We start from the raw sequence: 19,984 nt of genomic DNA on the forward strand, positions 1-19,984 counted from the left end.
GCTTAGTGATAGTATATAATACCAAGTAGTTTTTCAAAGTGTTTGTACCTATTTACATTTGCTTCATTGGGATATGAAAATTCCAACTGTTGTAAAATATTGCTAATACTTGATAAAGTTTTGCAAAATTTTTATTGAATTCAATGAATATGTAAAGTTATTTCACTGCTTTGTTGACAAATGATATTAGGTACCCTTTTCACATATTTAACAATGAGGTACTCAGATTGCAAATAAGATAAAGAAGTCTGCTATTACTTCTTTTATAGGAAATTGTATGAGATCCTAACCAGTGCAATAAGGCAAATATATACAACAACTATTCAAGATATAAGAATTGAAAAGAGATAAAAATCTGTATTTCTCCACAAATGATATGATTATGTACATAGAAAATCAAAGTGAATTTATTGATATACTATTAGAATTAATGAGTGAATTTAGCAAGGTAACCAGATAAATACATGAAAGCATTGCCATATATTAGTCTCAGCTAAAAAATGAAATTATAGTAGCATTAAAAAAATCAAGTACCTAGAAATAAATGTAACAAGAAATGTAAAACACCTCTACCCAGAAGAAAATTCAAAACTACTGAAATTGAAGGTAATTGGAGGGATGTACCATGCTGACGAACTGAAAGGATATCAATTTTTCACAGACTGATCTATAGCTCTGAGATTCTCAAAATGTCATCCTTGGATTAGGAGCATCAATATATCCAGAAACTTGTAAGAAATGAAAATTTTGTGTTCTACCCAGAACAACCTACAGTATCTGAAACTCTGTATTATAATAAGCACTTCTTATGACTCATACATGCTAAAGTTTGAGAACCACTGATCTATCAGTACAATTCCAATATAATCACTTACCTTCTTTTCCTAAATAAGTGCACCATGATGACAGCAAGTCTTTCTAAACAAAGACTGTATGTGCAAGCATTTTGTACAGTTCTCAGTTAATCAGAAAAATAAGAGAATAAAATGACCTAACTTTCTGAGAGTTCCAAGTGTATATACTAAAAAATTACCGTAAATATAATTTTCTACAGAGTTTCTATGCAATTACACTACAAGTTGATTTTTACAATGTTTATGTGGATTTACTTGAAATATAGAAGAGACAAATAATTATACTATTTAAATGTTTTCATAAATAATACTCACAGTATTAAGTAAGGCATCATATACAGCATTCACAAATTTAGCATTAATCCCAGAGTCATCAATGGTATTAAATGAGGCAGTAGCATCTTTCTGCAAATTCAATTAAAGAATTAAATTTATACAACATTTTAAGAATTGCTCTTAGTAATTATTTGAACCATACTACTTCGGGAAATTTTCTATTTTGTGGTCTGATGATAAAAAAGAACTATCAGGGCAAATTGCTGAAAATAAAAAATGAATGTGTAAGGACTATTTCAATAACTTTCTTTTTTGAAAATTAAAGAACTAGATCAAATATTAATAATAGTACCAATAAATATGTAATACATATAATTCAAAAATCAATACATATATATATGCTTTTTGTAAAGTTGTTTAAATCAATATTGTGTAGAAAATGAGGTAACTGCCATATCTTTTTGGGAAAATTTTAAACTAAGAGTGAATTAAAAATTTGTTTCATGTATTATTACCTTAAATATAGTATTTAATCCTGGGAAAGAATCAAATGTTGTGAGATAAAAATCATGTACTGTTTTCCAATCTCCTGTAGACTTAACTTTTTCCATATCTTCCCTAAAATGAAAACACATATTTATCATATATAGATAGAAATATTATTCAGATAGACACAGCATTCCTTTATACAAATATATGTCACCAAATATGCAATTTAAAATACTGAAACAGAATAAAGAAAGCTCTCCCAGTTAGTTAATGAAAATATGGTTTGTGAATTTATAATTCTTAACTGGATTAAAAGGTTAATTCGGTTTCAAGTTTCCCATTTACCCACTTTTAAAAAAAGCTTATTCTTGACATGTCCCTTCTAATTATTACTCTCTTTCCTTTCTTTCATAGTCAAACTTCTGGAGATTTTGTTTACACTTTGTGTCTCTGCTTTCTTATTCCCATCAAGTCCTTCAAATTATGCATTTTTGTTTTCTGAATAGTAACATATTTCATAGAACACTGCATAGTAGCTGAATTCTTATTTCTTAAAATGAAAACATTTTATTACTTTATCATCACCTTTATCTTTTTTTTTTTTTTTTGCCTGTTTAGACTCAGATTCTCTTTCTTAAGTGTTTCCTTTCTTTTGTTACAACATATCTAAGCCTAAATTGTTATTCATGCATTGGTTTTCACCTTCCACTAGACACCTTCCAAAAGACATCTTGTCTTTTCTGTCTTCTTTCTTGGCTAATAATGACCCACAAGTTCAATTAATTTCTCACGCAAAGATATTAAATCAAATAAAGCCCTGACATGCAGATGACACTAGGTCTATATGGAAGAATGAGTTGAAACTTACTGAAAATCTTTCATAGTTTTGGGCTGGACAGGAAGGACAGGTTCTGCAGGGATTGGGGCCTTCGTTTCAGATGATAATGTATCTATAGGGATACGCTGCTTTTGTCTAACATCAAGGCAAACTGGTGGTAGGTCTCTTACTGTGAAGTATAAGAAAGTATTCAATATTATTAGTCACAAAATCCTTCCAAATTAAAAAGTGCCAGGCTAATTCAACATGAACAGAAAACAAACTATTTTGTATTGTATTCATTCTGGGATCATGTAACAGAAAAACCTATCATAGTGAAGTGCACCTACTAATGGTCTTATCCCCACTCTTTCATTTCACAATAGCTGTTAGGCTGTACCTTACCTCCAGGTAAGTACTTAATAAAGCTTTTCCCTATCTCCCTCCTCACCTAAAAGTTGTCTTTGAAGGAATACTTTAGTGAGGCTCAACATTAATGTTTATAAGCTTTTTTAATAAATGCAAGTCATATATGTCCTCTGTAATTCTTTGTTGGAGCATTAGCATGACATTTTTAAACACTTTTCCTTTTGGGGAAATATTCACCAAGGTGCTGCTTGTCCTTTTGTTATATATCATAATCTATTAATTGTAAAATAAAACATATATAGAAAAAAGCCTCAAAACAAATGTATGGTTTAATGAGTTATTAAAGGCAAACTTATAATCTTTGAAATCACTAACTTGTTAAGGAATAGAGTATTACCAGCCTTCCCTTTGCTCCAATTACCCACAAGTTGAAGAGTTTCTGCCTATTTTCTAATTTCTCTCAAATTCTTTTTATTTCTTTTTTCATTTCTCTCTAAATTTTACACATTTTCTTCTTTTCATCTTTTGGGTCTCTTAAGGCTGTATACTTTTGCTTCTTTGTTCCTTTCTGGAGGTACTAGGGATCAAACCCAGAGTCTTGCCCATCTAAAGTGCTATTTCCAGAAACACCGAACTAAATCATTTCCAGCTATTTTTGTGTTCTTTTTGGCTTATTTCTAATTTAAAAAAATTTTTCTAATTCTTTCACTTATTATCTCCCCTTACCTCTCTGAGTTTTTTACAATTCTGACTTATGTTGTTCTTTGAAGCATTATATCATATTCTTAATGTATTTTTGTGGATTTTGAAATAGGATTTTTCTTCTATTTTTGTGGGCATGTATCTGATGTGTTTTTAACTGTCTGAATGGCTGTTAACTTAGTTCCTTATTCTCTTTATCATAATAAAAAATTCTGTAATTAAAAATTATAAAATTTGAACACCTGGTCCTAATTTGCCCAGTATAGCACACCTTTCTGAGACAGGCACACAGGTCCCTGTGCTCATTTCTCAGGACCTCTGAGGAGAGAGGTTCCTGGTTAGGAAGTCAAAAGGGAAGGGGCAGGAGAGATACAATTTAGAGAATAAATTATAGACCAAGAATTGTGGGGTCCACAGTGAGGGAAGGGGCTAAGACCAGGCTCCTGCATCACAAGAGTACACTGCAAAGGAGAGTGCTGCCTCCAGGAGTTCCACCTCCAAGTCTAATCCTCCCACCTTAGTAACTGTCATTATCCTGACGGTTGACTTACCAGCAAACTCCAGATAACCCTATCAGAAGAGAAGGAAAGCAGAGAAGATACTAAACTCCAACAGAAACAATTGTGCAATTTTCCTTCAAGACTCTGTTCCCCCATTTTTTTCTTTTTTCTTTTTTTCATTTCCCACACACACATCATCATTTTTTAATTGTTCTATTTAATTATATATGACAGCAGAATGCATTTTAATTCATTGTACACAAATGGAGTACAACTTTTCATTTCTAAGGTTGTACATGATATAGAGTCATACCAATTATGTAATCATACATATACATAGGCTAATAATGTATGTCTCATTCCACCATCTTTCTTTCCCCCTGTTCCCTCCCCTCCCCTCATTTCCCTCTACACAATCTATTCTTCCCTTGCCTCCCCTACACCGTTATGTATAAACATCCACTTATCAGAGAAAACATTCAGCCTTTGGTTTTTTGGGATTGGCTTATTTCACTTAGCATGATATTCTCCAGCTCCATCCATTTACCTGCAAATGCCATAATTTTATTAGTCTTTATGGCTGAGTTATATTCTATTGTGTATACATACCATAGTTTCTTTATCCATTCATCTATGGAAGGGCATGTAGGTTCATTCTGCAATCTGGCTATTGTGAATTGAGCTGCTATAAACATTGATGTGGCTGCATCACTATAGTATGCTGATGTTAAATCCTTTGGGTATAGGCCAAGGAGTGGGACAGCTGGGTCAAATGGTGGTTCCATTCCAAATTTTCTGAGAAATCTCCATATTGCTTTCCAGAGTGGCTGCACCAATTTGCAATCCCACCAGCATTGTATGAGTTTATCTTTTCCCCCACATCCTCGCCAACACCTATTGTTGCTTGTATTCTTGATAATAGCCATTCTAATTGGACTGAGATGAAACCTTAGGGTAGATTTGATTTGCATTTCTCTAATTACTAGAGATGCTGAACATTTTTTCAAATATCTGTTGACTGCTTGTATATCTTCTTTGGTGAAGTGTCTGCTCAGTTCCTTAGCTCATTTATTAATTGGGTTATTCCCCATCATCTTTGAAATCAAGTAATTTTCATGCATCAGGTTAACGACGACAGGGACATTTGAATAGTGTATTACAGGTTTATTGTACATTCCTTTTCTTTTTTTTTAATCACTCTATTTTCTTCTTATTTATTTGTTTCCTCAGAGTCTCTTTCTCTCTTTTCTCCTGCTAACAACCAACTTCTTTTGATTCCTCTTTCACTCTTCCTATAATCTAGTGCCTCTATATTCTCACTTCCTAACTCATTAAATCACATCCTACACACCTGCCCTGTCTTTTCTTTGTTCACCATTAGAAATTGTAGACCTTATTGCAAACCTATTGTTTATGCTGTAGGTAATAATGGCACATATCATCTCTGTTTATTATGACAATACTGTTAATGTCTTAATAGTGGCTATTTGGTTTAAGGCTGTATATTGTTTGCATTGGGTGCTATTAATATTGATCTCCCCCTTAAAGGTGAAGTATTGGAAACCTGCAGGAACACTATAAATCTATAGGGTGGATACTGTAATACCTTGGATCTGAACTGCTAGAGGGCAAGATAAATGAACAACATAAAAAAAAAAAAAAAAAAAACAAGGAAGAAATGCCCCAAACAAACCAAGATGCTATTAATAGAATTCATTGACAGCATGGTAGAAGAGATGTCAGAAAAGGAGTTCAAATGTTCATAATTAAAATGATTCACAAAGTAAAGCTTGATATAAGAGAGCAAATGCAGGATGCAAAAGATTATTTCAACAAAGATTCTGAAAAATAATCAAATGAAGGAAACAATAAATTAAATTAAAAACTCAATGGAAAGCATCACCAACAAACTAGATCACTTGGAAGACAGAACCTCACACAATGAATTAAAAATACTTAATCTTGAAAATAAAGTTGATCACACAGAGAAGATAGTAACAAATCGTGAACAGAGCCTCCAAGAATTACAGGATAACATGAGAAGACTAAATTTAAGAATTACTGGGATTGAGGAAGGCACGTATAAAAACCAAAGGAATGAACAATCTATTCACTGAAATAATGTCAGAAAATTTCCCAAACCTGAAGAATGAAATGGAAAATCAAATACAAAAGGTTTACATGACACAAAATGTACAAAATTACAACAGATTCACCTTAAGATCCACTATAATGAAAATGCCCAACATACAAAATAAGAATAGAATTTTAAAGGTTACAAGAGAAAAATATCAGATTATATATAGGGGGACCAATACTAATATCAGCAGATTTCGCAACTCAGACCTTAAAAGCTAGGAGGTCCTGGAACAATATATACCAAGCTGTGAAAGAACATGGAAGCCAACCAAGAATCTTATATCCAGCAAAACTAACCTTCGGATTAGACAAAATGAAAACCTTCTATGATAAACAAAAATGAAGAGAATTTACAAATAGAAAGCCTGTATCATAAAACATTCTCAGCAATGAGGAGGAAATGAAAAACAACAGTGAAAGTCAACAAAGGAAGGAACTACACTAAAGGAAAAGCCAATCAAACCAAGTCAAGTTAAAAACCAAAATAAGCCAAAGTGACTGGGAATACAAATCATATCTCAATAATAACCCTAAATGTTAATGGCCTAAACTCATCAATCTAAAGACATAGACTGTCAGATTGCATTAAAAAAAAAAAAGACTCAACAATATGCTGCCTTCAAGAGACTTGACTCATAGGAAAAGACTATCCATAGACTGAAGATGAAAGGATGGGAAAAAAACATATCATGCAAATAGATTCAGTAAAAAAGTCTAGGTTTCCAGGTTTCCATCCTCATATCAGACAAAGTGTACTTCAAATCAAAGTCAGTCAGAGGGGATAAAGAAGGACATTTCATACTGCTTAAGGGAATCATAAATCAACAAGACATAACAATCATAAATATTTATGCCCCAAACAATACAGCATCTATGTAAATCAAAGAAACCCTTCTCAATTTCAGGAATCAAATAGACCACAACACAATAATACTGGATGACTTTAACAAATCTCTCTCACCACTGGATAGATCCTCCAAACAAAAACTGACCAAAGAAAACATAGAACTCAATAACACTATCAATAATTTAGACTTAACAGACATATATAGAATATTTCATCCATCAATGAGCGATACACATTTTCTCAACAACATATGAATCCATCTTTAGATGGATAGACCATATATCATGCCACAAAGCAACTCTCAGCCAAAAAAAAAAAAAAAATAGAATTACTACCCTGCATTCTATCAGATCACAAGGGAATGAAAGTAGAAATCAATAATAAAATAAAAAATAGAAAATACCCCAACACCTGGAGACTAAATAATGTGCTACTGAATGATGCATGGATAGCAGAAGATATCAGGGAGGAGATAAAACATTCTTAGAGGTAAATAAGAACACCAATACAACATATCAAAATCTCTGGGACACATTGAAAGTTGTACTAAGAGGAAAGTTCATTGCAGTGAGCTCATTCAATAAAAGAATAAAAAGTAAACAAATAAAAGACCTAATATTACATCTCAAAGTCCTAGAAAAAGAACACATCAACACCAAAAGTAGAAGACAGGAAATCATTAAAATCAGAGCTGAAATCAATGAAATTGTAACAAAGAAACAATTCAAAAAATTGACAAAAAGTTGGTTCTTTGAAAAAAAAAATTGATAAACCCATAGGCACACTAACAGGAGAGAGAAAACTCAAATTATTAAAATTTGTGATGAAAGAGGAAATATCATGATAGACACTACTGAAATACAAAGCATAATTAAAAGCTATTTTGAAAATATATACTCCAACAAAATAGAAAATCTTGAAGACACTGACAAATTTCTAGAGACATATGATCTACGCAAACTGATACAGGAGGAAACACACAATTTAAACAGATCAATTTCAAGCAATGAAATAGAAGATGCCATCAAAAGTTTACCAACCAGGGGCTCGGCCACAGGTAACCTGCGGGAGTCGGGAGCGCAGCGGGGCGTGCAGGCGGCTGGAGGCGGCGGCGCTGGGCTGCGCCGAGGCCCGGGGGCCGCCGAGCCAGCAGAAGCCGGTCCCATCGTCTGCCCTCGCTCCCTACCCTGTGGCATGCATCTGTCCCTGCGGCGTGGACCTCCGGTGTGGGAGAGAAAGGACTCAGGACTCAAGAAGAGGAGATATAGAGAGCCTTGGGACCAACTCACAGCAGCCGGGCGAGAATCTCCCACTGGGCAGGCGTCCCGGACGGGGCAGGAGTCCTGGACGGGGCGGTAGCCCCAAAAGCAGGGATCTTTGCAAAGTAGAACTGCCGGTGAGGCGCCCCTCCCCCCGCCGGAGCAGTGATCGCAGACAGCTGGGAGCATTGAAGAGGGGGCTGCCCAGAGGAGAAGAAGAAATACGGGCTCGGCACGTCACTTGGAATTGGATCAGCTGCGCCAGGGCTCCGGGCGGCTATCCGGAGGAGCAGCATGGACTCAGGACTCAAGAAAAGGAGATATTGAGAGACTTGGGACCAACTCAAAGCAGCCGGGTGAGTGTTTCCCACTGGGCAGGCGGTCGGGGCGGTAGGCCCCGGACAGGGCGGTAGCCCCGAAAGCAGGGATCTTTGCAAAGTAGAACTGCCGGCGAGGCGCCCCTCCCCCCGCCGGAGCAGTGATCGCACACAGCTGGGAGCATTGAAGAGGTGGCTGTTCACCACAGCGCTTGGACTCGGCGCAACCCACCTGCGCTCTGGGAGGCTGCCCAAAGGAGAAGGTGCTTGGTGAGCTGTTTGGACTGAACGTGACCAACCCTGAACACAGGGGGCTGCCCAGAGGAGAAGGAGAAATACGGGCTCGGCACGTCGCTTGGAATTGGAGGAGCTGCGCCAGGGCTCTGGGCGGCTATCCGGTGGAACAGCATGGTGAGTGGTTTGGTCCCAGAGCATCCGCTCCTGAACATAGGGGGGTTGTCTGGAGAAGGAGGAGGAGCGCGGCGGGGTGCTTGGGCTCGAAGTGACTGCACCAGGGCTACGGGAGGCAGTCGGGACAAGAAGGTGCACAGTGAGTTCTTGGGACTCGTGACGCACCAGATCTCTGGGTAACTGCCTGGTGGAGAAAGTGGTGCGTGGTGGGTCACTTGGTCTTAGAGCGACCGCACGGAACAACAGGTGGCTGCCGGAGGAAAAGGCGTGTGGCGGGTCACTGGGACTCGGAGCGATTGTAAGGGGCTCCAGGTGGCTGCTCAGAGGAGGGGCCGCATAGCCAGGCGAAAAGTGCAGAGCAGGGTCCTAGACGGCTTCTTGGTGGAAGGGCCCCACAGACAAACTGAGGGGCGGAGCGAAGGCTCCAGGACTGCAGGCAGCTTCTCTGAGGAGAGGCAGCTGAAGGAGATTCGTTTGTGAAGGGTGAGGCTTCCAGGCCCAGGAGGTAGGTCCGGGTCCCTGGGATCATTGCAGAAGAAGGCTGCCCAGCCCAGGTGGTAGTTGTGAATTGAACGGAACCTCTGGGAGGAAAACCGACCAGCGAGACCTCCCCACCGGGTGACTCCTCCCTGTTGGGTGAGGTTCTCCCAAAAGGACTGTAAAATCAGAGACACAGGCCCAAACTGGTCTTGCATCAGCCCACAACCTACTTCCCTTCTGGATGACCATTCATCAGCAAGTGAAGGTACCTCTGCCCACTAGCAGGGAATATACCCCACCAGAAGGCCACCACCCCTAGGGAGTCAGCTCCCTTGTGGAGCACTGCATTATCAACTTCCTCCAAGATTTCAGGCTACTGAAGACTAAGAGGGGATATAATAGAAATCTTCAGGGATATTATAAGACAATAGAGGAAATCTGCAATATCACAGCGGTCAACTGATACCTGAACAATATGAGAAAACAAGGAAAGAAAATGCTGCAAACAAATCTAGATGTTACAGCAATGAAACCCAACGACAGCATGGCAGAAGAAATGACAGAAAGGGAGTTCAGAATGTACATAATTAAAATGCTCAGGGAAGCAAATGACGAGATGCAAGAGCAAATGCAGGCACTGAATGATCGCACCAAACGACAGTTAAAAGAGCAAATACAGGAAGCAAAAGATCACTTCAATAAAGAGTTAGAGATATTGAAAAAAACCAAACAGAAATCCTTGAAATGAAGGAAACAATAAACCAAATTAAGAACTCCATAGAAAGCATAACCAATAGAATAGAACACCTGGAAGACAGAACATCAGACATTGAAGATAAAATATTTAACCTTGAAAACAAAGTTGAACAAACAGAGAAGATGGTAAGAAATCATGAACAGAATCTCCAAGAACTATGGGATATCATGAAGAGGCCAAATTTGAGAATTATTGGAATTGAGGAAGGCTTAGAGAAACAGACCAAAGGAATGAACAATCTATTCAATGAAATACTATCAGAAAATTTCCCAAATCTGAAGAATGAAATGGAAGATCAAGTACAAAAGGCTTATAGGACTCCAAATATACAAAATTACAACAGACCCACACCAAGGCACATTATAATGAAAATGCCCAACATACAAAATAAAGACAGAATTTTAAAGGCCGCAAGAGAGAGGAATCAAATTACATTCAGGGGGAAACCAATACGGATATCAGCAGATTTTTCAGTCCAGACCCTAAAAGCTAGAAGGGCCTGGAACAACATTTTTCAAGCCCTGAAAGAAAATGGATGCCAACCAAGAATCTTATACCCAGCAAAACTTACCTTCAAATTTGATGATGAAATAAAATCCTTCCATGATAAACAAAAGCTAAAAGAATTTACAAAAAGAAAGCCAGCATTACAGAACATTCTCAGCAAAATATTCCATGAGGAAGAGATGAAAAACAAAGAAACAAATCAGCAATGGGAGGAACCATCCTAAAGGAATTGTCAAATAAAGGAAGAACCAAGTCGTCTCAAAATAAATAAATAAATAAATAAATAAGATGAACCAAAAGACCGGGAATACTAATCATATCTCAATAATAACCCTGAATATTAATGGCCTGAACTCATCAATCAAAAGACATAGACTGGCAGATTGGATCAAAAAGAAAGATCCAACAATATGTTGCCTGCAAGAGACTCACCTCGTAGAAAGAGATACACATAGACTAAAGGTGAAAGGATGGGGGAAAACATATCATGCACATGGACTCAGCAAAAAAGCTGGGGTATCCATCCTCATTACAGATAAGGTGGACTTCAAGTCAAAACTAGTCAAAAGGGATAAAGAAGGACATTACATACTGCTTAAGGGAACCATAAATCAGCAAGACATAACAATCATAAACATCTATGCCCCAAACAGTGGCTCATCCATGTATGTCAAACAAATCCTTCTCAATTTCAGAAACCAAATAGATCATAACACAATAATACTAGGTGATTTTAACACGCCTCTCTCACCACTGGACAGATCTTCCAAACAAAAATTGAACAAAGAAACCATAGATCTCAATAACACAATCAATAATTTAGACTTAACGGACATTTATAGAATATACCATCCAACCAAGAGTGAATACATTTTCTTCTCAGCAGCACATGGATCCTTCTCTAAAATAGACCATATATTATGCCACAAAGCTAATGTAAGCAAATACAAGAAGATAGAGACACTACCTTGTATTCTATCAGATCATAATGGTTTGAAGTTAGAAATAAATGAAAGAGTAAAAAACAGAAGCTACTCCAACACCTGGAGATTAAACAGTATGCTATTACATGATGAATGGATAACAGAAGATATTAGGAAGGAAATTAAAAAATTCCTAGAGGTAAATGAGAACAAAGAAACATCATATCAAAATCTTTGGGACACTATGAAAGCAGTACTTAGAGGAAAATTTATTTCATGGAGCGCATTCAATAAAAGAAGTAAAAATCAACAAATAAACAACCTAACACTTCAGCTCAAAGCCCTAGAAAAAGAAGAACAGACCAACACCAAAAGTAGTAGAAGACAGGAAATAGTTAAACTCAGAGCTGAAATCAACGAAATTGAAACAAAAGAAACTATACAAAAAATTGACAAAATAAATAGTTGGTTCTTTGAAAAAATAAACAAAATTGATAAACCCTTAGCCACTCTAACAAAGAGAAGACGAGAGAAAACCCAAATCACCAAAATTCGGAATGAACAAGGAAATATCACAACAGACACGATTGAAATACAAAACATAATTAGAAGCTATTTTGAAAATCTATATTCTAACCAAATAGAAAATTTCGAAGACATCAACAGGTTTCTAGAGACATATGAACTGCCTAAATTGAACGAGGAGGACATACAAAATTTAAATAGATCAATTTCAAGTAATGAAGTAGAAGAGGTCATCAAAAGCCTACCAACAAAGAAAAGTCCAGGACCAGACGGGTTCTCAGCCGAGTTCTACAAAATCTTTAAAGAAGAGCTCATTCCAATACTTCTCAAAGTATTCCATGAAATAGAAGAGGAGGGTACCCTCCCAAACTCATTCTATGAAACCAATATTACCCTGATACCCAAGCCAGACAGAGATAAATCGAGGAAACAAAATTTCAGACCGATATCATTAATGAACATTGACGCAAAAATTCTCAATAAAATTTTAGCAAATCGCATACAAAAATATATTAAAAAGATAGTGCACCACGATCAAGTGGGTTTTATCCCAGGGATGCAAGGTTGGTTCAACATCCGGAAATCAATAAATGTAATTCACCATATCAATAGACTTAAAGTCAAGAACCACATGATTATTTCAATAGATGCAGAAAAAGCATTTGATAAAATACAACACCCCTTCATGCTCAAAACACTAGAAAAAATAGGGATAGTGGGAACATTCCTTAACATTGTAAAGGCCATCTATGCTAAGCCCATGGCTAATATCATTCTAAACGGTGAAAAACTGAAAGCATTCCCCCTAAAAACTGGTACAAGGCAGGGATGCCCTCTTTCACCACTCCTATTCAATATCGTTCTTGAGACTCTAGCCAGAGCAATTAGACAGACCAAGGAAATTAAAGGAATACGAATAGGAAAAGAAGAACTCAAACTATCCCTATTTGCGGATGATATGATTATATACTTAGAGGAACCAGGAAATTCCACCAGAAAACTGTTAGAACTCATAAGTGAATTCAGTAAAGTAGCAGGTTACAAGATCAATGCTCATAAATCCAATGCATTTTTATACATAAGTGAGGAATCCTCAGAAAGAGAAATTATGAAAACCACCCCATTCACCATAGCATCGAAAAAAATAAAATACTTGGGAATCAATCTCACAAAAGAGGTAAAAGACCTCTACAATGAGAACTACAGAACACTAAAGAAAGAAATCGAAGAAAACCTTAGAAGATGGAAAGATCTCCCATGTTCTTGGATAGGCCGAATTAATATTGTCAAAATGGCCATACTACCAAAAGTGCTATACAGATTCAATGCAATCCCAATTAAAATCCCAATGACGTACCTTACAGAAATAGAGCAAGCAATCATGAAATTCATCTGGAAGAATAAGAAACCCAGAATAGCTAAAGCAATCCTTCACAGGAAAAATGAAGCAGGGGGTATCGCAATACCCGAACTTCAACTTTATTAGAAAGCAATAGTAACAAAGACGGCATGGTATTGGTACCAAAATAGACAGGTAGATCAATGGTACAGAATAGAGGACACGGACACAAACCCAAATAAATACAACTTTCTAATACTAGACAAAGGCGCCAAAAATATGCAATGGAGAAAAGATAGCCTCTTCAACAAATGGTGCTGGGAGAATTGGAAATCCATATGCAACAGAATGAAACTAAACCCATATCTCTCACCCTGCACAAAACTCAACTCAAAATGGATTAAGGACCTTGGAATCAGACCAGAGACTCTGCAGATTATAGAAGAAAAAGTAGGTCCCGATCTTCAACATGTCGGCCTAGGACCAGACTTCCTCAACAGGACTCCCATAGCACAAGAAATAAAAGCAAGAATCAATAACTGGGATAGATTCAAACTAAAAAGCTTTCTCTCAGCAAAGGAAACTATCAGTAATGTGAAGAAAGAGCCTACAGAGTGGGAGAATATCTTTGCCAATCATACTTCAGATAGAGCACTAATCTCCAGAATCTATAAAGAACTCAAAAAACTCTACACCAAGAATACAAATAATCCAATCGACAAATGGGCTAAGGAAATGAACAGACACTTCACAGAAGAAGATGTACAAGCAATCAATAAACATATGAAAAATGTTCAACATCTCTAGTAATAAGAGAAATGCAAATCAAAACCACCCTAAGATTCCATCTCACCCCAATTAGAATGGCGATTATCAAAAATACAAGCAACAGGTGTTGGCGAGGATGTGGGGAGAAAGGTACACTCATACATTGCTGGTGGGGCTGCAATTAGTGCAGCCACTCTGGAAAGCAGTGTGGAGATTCCTTAGAAAACTTGGAATGGACCCTCCATTTGACCCAGCTATCCCACTCCTTGGCCTATACCCAAAGGATCTAAAATCAGCATACTACAGAGATACAGCCACATCAATGTTCATAGCTGCTCAATTCACAATAGCCAGACTATGGAACCAACCTAGATGCCCTTCAATTGATGAGTGGATAAAGAAACTGTGGTATATATACACAATGGAATATTACTCAGCCATAAAGAATGACAAAATTATGGCATTTGCAGGCAAATGGATGAAATTGGAGAATATCATGCTAAGTGAGATGAGCCAATCTCAAAAAGACAAGGGACGAATGATATCGCTAATAAGTGGAGGATGACACATAATGGGGGGAAGGGAAGGGTTAGTGTTAGGGTTAGAGTTAGGGTTAGGGAGGGGGGCAAGTATGGAGGAAGAAAGTACTGTATAGAGGGTAAAGAGGGATGGGAGGGGTGGGGGGAAGGGGAAAAAATAACAGAATGAATCAAACAACATTATTGTTTGTGGATTTATGATTACACAAATGGTATGCCTTTGCGCCATGTACAAACAGAGAGGCAACATGTATCCCATTTGTTTACAATAAAAAAAAAAAAAAAAAAAAAAAGTTTACCAACCAGGAAAAGCCCAGAACCAGATGGTTTCTCAGTTGAGTTCTACAAACCTTCAAAAAAGAACAAATACCAATACTCCTTAAAGTATTCTATTCCATGAAATAGAAAAGGGGGAACCCTTCCAAACTCATTCTATGAAGCTAGTATCACTCTGATACAAAAACCAGACAAAGACACATCAAGGAAAGAAAACTTCAGACCAATGATGAACACAGATCCCTGATGAACAAAGATGCAAGAGTTCATAACAAAATTCTGGCAAATTGCATACAAAAACATTAAAAAGAGTGCACCATGGTCAAGTAGGGTTCATCCCAGGGATGCAAGGTTGGTTCAACATTCAGAAATCAATAAATGTAATTCATCACATCAATTGACTTAAAGTTCATATTATGATCATTTCAATGGATGCAGAAAAAACATTTGATAAAATACAGCACCACTTTATGTTCAAAACACTAGGAAAAATGGGGACAGTAGGAACATACCTCAACATTTTAATAACTATCTATGCTAAGCCCAAGGTCAACATCATTCTAAATGGAGAAAAATTGAAAGTATTCCCTCTAAAACCTGGAACAAGACAGGATGCCCTCTTTCACCACTTCTATTCAACATCATCCTTGAAACTCTAGCCAGAGCAATCAGACAGATGAAGAAATTAAAGGGATATGAATAGGAAAAGAAAAACTCAAACTATCACTATCTGCCAATGACATGATTTTATATTTAAAAGATCAAAAAAATTACACCAGAAAACTTCTAGAACTCATAAATGAATTCAACAAAGTAGCAGGATATAAAATCAACACTCATAAATCTAATGCATTTCTATTCGTAAATGATGAATCCTCTGAAAGAGAAATTAGGAAAACTACCCATTCATAATAGCCTAAAAAAAAAAAAAACAAACTTGGGAATCAATCTAACAAAAGAGGTGAAAGACCTCTACAGTGAAAACTACAGAACACTAAAGAAAGAAATTAAAGAAAACCTTAGAAGATGGAAAGATCTCTCAAGTTTTTGGATAGGCAGAATTAATATTGTCCAAATGGTCATACTACCAAAAGTGCTGTGGCGGGCGAAACCCAGGGCCCAGAGTTACACCATGTGCATCTAAAGATGGCGACTGGCAGAGAGCAAATGGCGTCCTGATTATGCCTGGAGAGAGGCAGGAAGCGTTTACAATTGGCTGTATGATAATCAGTTCAGCCGCCTAGTGCGTGGACAGATATACTTTACGTGTATGCTTGAGGGAGTGATCACTTGACCTTTAACAGGATTGGATGGACATATCTGGTTATAATTGCTTATGCATGAGACTGCTTATATATTGAGGGTGTGTTATCTGAATAAACGGGAAGCTGCTTCATGAACTTCTGAAGAGTACATGTCTTTTGTCCCGCTGGTCGGGCTGAAAGAGCAAGAAGCTGCACGAGCCGCTTGCAGCAACCCAGGCTAAGAAGTGGCGGTTTTCCATAAGTGGTGGCCCGGACTGGGATCAGACAAGGATTGGACTGGGAATTGGTGAGCGCTCAGATAAATAAAAGACAGTTTCGCTAGCGTAATTAACGAAAAGGTTTCCCTAGTTGAGGAAACGGTTGCCTTAAGGTTTTAACGGAAGGGTCTCCTAGAGAGGGAGCGTAACAGAAGATTCTCCTAGAGAGGGAATATATTGAAAGGCTGTCCCAAGAGACGGTGAAAGACGTCCCATAACAAACATATGTAAGTTGCTATTTGTGTTACCTTTCCTTGTTTGGTTTCTGTTTGTTGTTGTTGTAGCGATGTGTACATTAGTTCGTTTCTGTCTGACTTCCAAAAAACCAAAATTTCAAAAACAGTTAAGAGAAGGGGAAAAGATATTAGAAACTGTAAAAAAAGAACAATCAAGTCGAGTTTATGAAAGAGAAAGTAGATGTTCAGGCCTCTGTGCCTCCACCAGAGCAGTATTAACTCCAGAGATGGGAGTACAGCCAATACCAACTTCAGTTGTCGGCCCATTACATAAAGGAACAGTGGGACTAGTTCTGGGGAAGAGTTCTTCTGCTTTAAAAGGATTAAATATTGTCCCTGGAGTTATAGACCCTGATTTTACAGGAGAAATAAAAATCCTTGCTTCTTCACCAAGAGGTGTAGCAATAATAGCTCAGGGTAATCGCATAGCACAATTGTTGGTCTTACCCAGCTGCCATGATCAATATCCATCAAAAAATATTATTAGGGGAAATAAAGGGTTAGGTTATACTGGCCAAAATATGGTCATGTTAACATGGGGTTTAGAAGATAGGCCTATGACAAAGTTAATGATAGAAGGCAAGAGTTTTGAGGGCTTATTAGATACTGGGGCTGACAAAAGTATTATCAAAATTACAGAATGGCCAAAAGCCTGGCCACTTCAACAGGCAGATCAGACTTTGAGGATTGGGTATAGCTTCCAATCCTAACAAGAGTGCAGCCATATTAAAATGGAAGGATAAAGAAGGTCATAGTGGTATCATGCAACCTTATGTCCTTGAACATCTCCTGGTAAACTTATGGGGGAGAGATATCATGGAACAGATGGATTTACATCTCACATCGGAGATCCCATACGGTAATCCAAAAGCTAATCAAATGATGTTAGCCCAAGGACACATATGGGGAAAAGGTCTTGGGAAAAATAGTCAAGAACCTACTTCACCCATTTTAGTTACTCCAAAACAAGATAGAAAGGGATTGACTTTTCATTAGGGGCCACTGAAGCAATTAAAATAACATGGAAATCTGATAAACCTGTCTGGGTCCCTCAGTGGCCCCTCTCAAAAGACAAATTAGAAGCAGCCCAGCAATTGGTTAATGAACAACTAGAGGCTGGACACGTGAAACCATCCACCTCTCTTTTCAACACACCAATATTTATAATAAAAACGAAATCAGGAAAATAGAGGCTCTTACATGATCTAGGAGGAGTAAATTCTATTATGGAGCCCATGGGACCTATTCAATTAGGATTACCTACTTTATCGACTATCCCAGTTAATTGGCCCTCCATTGTAATTGACATAAAAGATTGTTTCTTTTCCATTCCGTTACATCCTTCAGACACCAAAAGGTTCGCATTTACTGTGCCCTCACTTAATAATAGCTCTCCTAATAAAAGATATGAATGGATAGTCCTCCCGCAAGGCATGGCCAATAGCCCTACCATGTGTCAAATATATGTAGGCAAGGCTATTGAACCCATATGCCTAGCAAACCCTCAACTTTTAATCTATCATTATATGGATGATATTTTGCTAGCTCATAAGGAAAAACCTGTCTTAGAGCAATGTTATAATTCCTTACTAAAGTCACTTGAAAGATGGGGCTTACATATTGCCATTAATAAAGTACAAATCGCAGACACCAAAAACTTCCTGGGAATAGATCCCAGGAAATCAAACTATGGTTAAACCCGCAAAAATTACCGTTCAGGTGGATGAGCTAAGAACTTTAAATGATTTTCAAAGACTTTTGGGTGATATTAATTGGATTAGACCTTACCTTCATTTACCCACCTCAAGTTTGGGTCCCCTGTTTGATATTCTTAAAGGTGATTCTGACCCTCTTTCTAAGCGAGTGCTTACCCCTAAGGCTCGAACAGCTCTCAAGCTTGTTGAAACAGCTATGGAAAAGGCTCATCTTGATCGTATTGACCTAACTAAGCCTTTATCATTCATTGTCTTGGCCACAAATAAGTTGCCCACAGGAGTGTTTTGGCAAAAGGGTCCTATTCTATGGGTTCACATGAATTATGCCCCTAACAAGGTCTCAGCCTTGTTTACTGAATCTGTGGCAGAATTAATCCGTAAGGTGTTAAAAGTATCCCTTTCCACCTTTGGATCACATCCCTCAACTATCACTACTCCATATACTACTGATCAGATACAATATCTTATTAATAATTCAAATTCATGGGCTATAGTCTTTACTAATACTTCTGCTGTGTTTGACAATCATTTGCCATCTGATCCTCTTCTCCAATTTTGGAGTCAACATCCTATAATTTTTCCTAAAGTCACCCAAAAAGAACCTATTACAGGAGCTACCCTTATATTTACTGATGGATCAAAAAATGGTACGGGTGCTATTACTATAGATAATGTTACAGAAACTCTGCACAACAAACGGAACTATTAGTAGCGATAGAAGTATTCAAAACCCACCATGAGCCTTTTAACCTATTCTCTGATAGCAAATACGTTGTTAATGCTGTTCAAAATTTAGAATTAACTGGTCTGATTTCCCTCACCTCCACTATTATTAAATATTTGCAAAGTTTACAAAAACTTATTTGGGACAGAAAAAATCCTTTTTTTATTGGGAATGTTCGGGCTCATACTGGCCTTCCAGGTCCTTTAAGTTTACACAATGATTTAACAGACATGGCCACCAGAGACTCACACATCTTTAATACGCTTGAAAATGCAAAAACTGTTCATTCCAAATTTCATGTAAATGCTTCCACTCTATGCACACGCTATAAAATTACTAAGGCAACAGCTCGGGATATAGTCAAGTCTTGTGCTAAATGTGTTACACTTATTCCTAACCCCTCGTTAGGAGTAAATTCAAAAGGGCTTCAGCCCAATCATATTTGGCAAGTGGATGAAACTCATCATTCAGAATTTGGAAAACTATAATTCATTCATGTGTCTATTGATACCTTTTTAGGATTTATTATGGCCTCTGCTCATACTGGAGAAAAAACCAAAGATGTAATAACACATTGTTTACACTCTTTCTCCATCCTAGGAGTTCCCAAACAAATTAAAACAGATAATGGTCCTGGATATATGTCCCAGGCCTTTAAATAATTTTGTTCCACCTTTGGTATTCAACATGTCA

General features: G+C 37.4%; 1 protein-coding gene and 1 long non-coding RNA gene across 5 annotated transcripts in view; one reads left to right on the top strand and one right to left on the bottom strand.

The window, feature by feature from the left end:
* Positions 1 to 1,161, top strand: part of LOC306660138 — a 115,228-nt gene extending 114,067 nt beyond the window's left edge. For both annotated transcript variants that reach the window (XR_013763556.1, XR_013763557.1), the window contains exon 4: positions 662 to 1,161. This is a non-coding gene — a long non-coding RNA (uncharacterized lncRNA). The remainder of the gene's footprint in view (positions 1 to 661) is intronic.
* The window catches only part of HECTD2 (HECT domain E3 ubiquitin protein ligase 2), an 81,746-nt gene that overhangs the window by 30,726 nt on the left and 31,036 nt on the right, over positions 1 to 19,984 (bottom strand). For all 3 annotated transcript variants that reach the window (XR_013763541.1, XM_079138215.1, XM_079138216.1), the window contains exons 3-5: positions 2,488 to 2,626; positions 1,646 to 1,748; positions 1,170 to 1,259 (exon numbers count right to left, since the gene is read on the bottom strand). Coding sequence is in view for 2 of the 3 variants with exons in the window: in XM_079138215.1 (XP_078994341.1) it covers positions 1,170 to 1,259; positions 1,646 to 1,748; positions 2,488 to 2,626 (332 nt within the window). In the remaining variant the exon portion in view is untranslated. The remainder of the gene's footprint in view (positions 1 to 1,169; positions 1,260 to 1,645; positions 1,749 to 2,487; positions 2,627 to 19,984) is intronic.

Source organism: Sciurus vulgaris (assembly GCF_902686455.1).
Source record: "Sciurus vulgaris genome assembly, chromosome: 4".
In the NCBI taxonomy this organism is placed as follows: domain Eukaryota; kingdom Metazoa; phylum Chordata; class Mammalia; order Rodentia; family Sciuridae; genus Sciurus; species Sciurus vulgaris.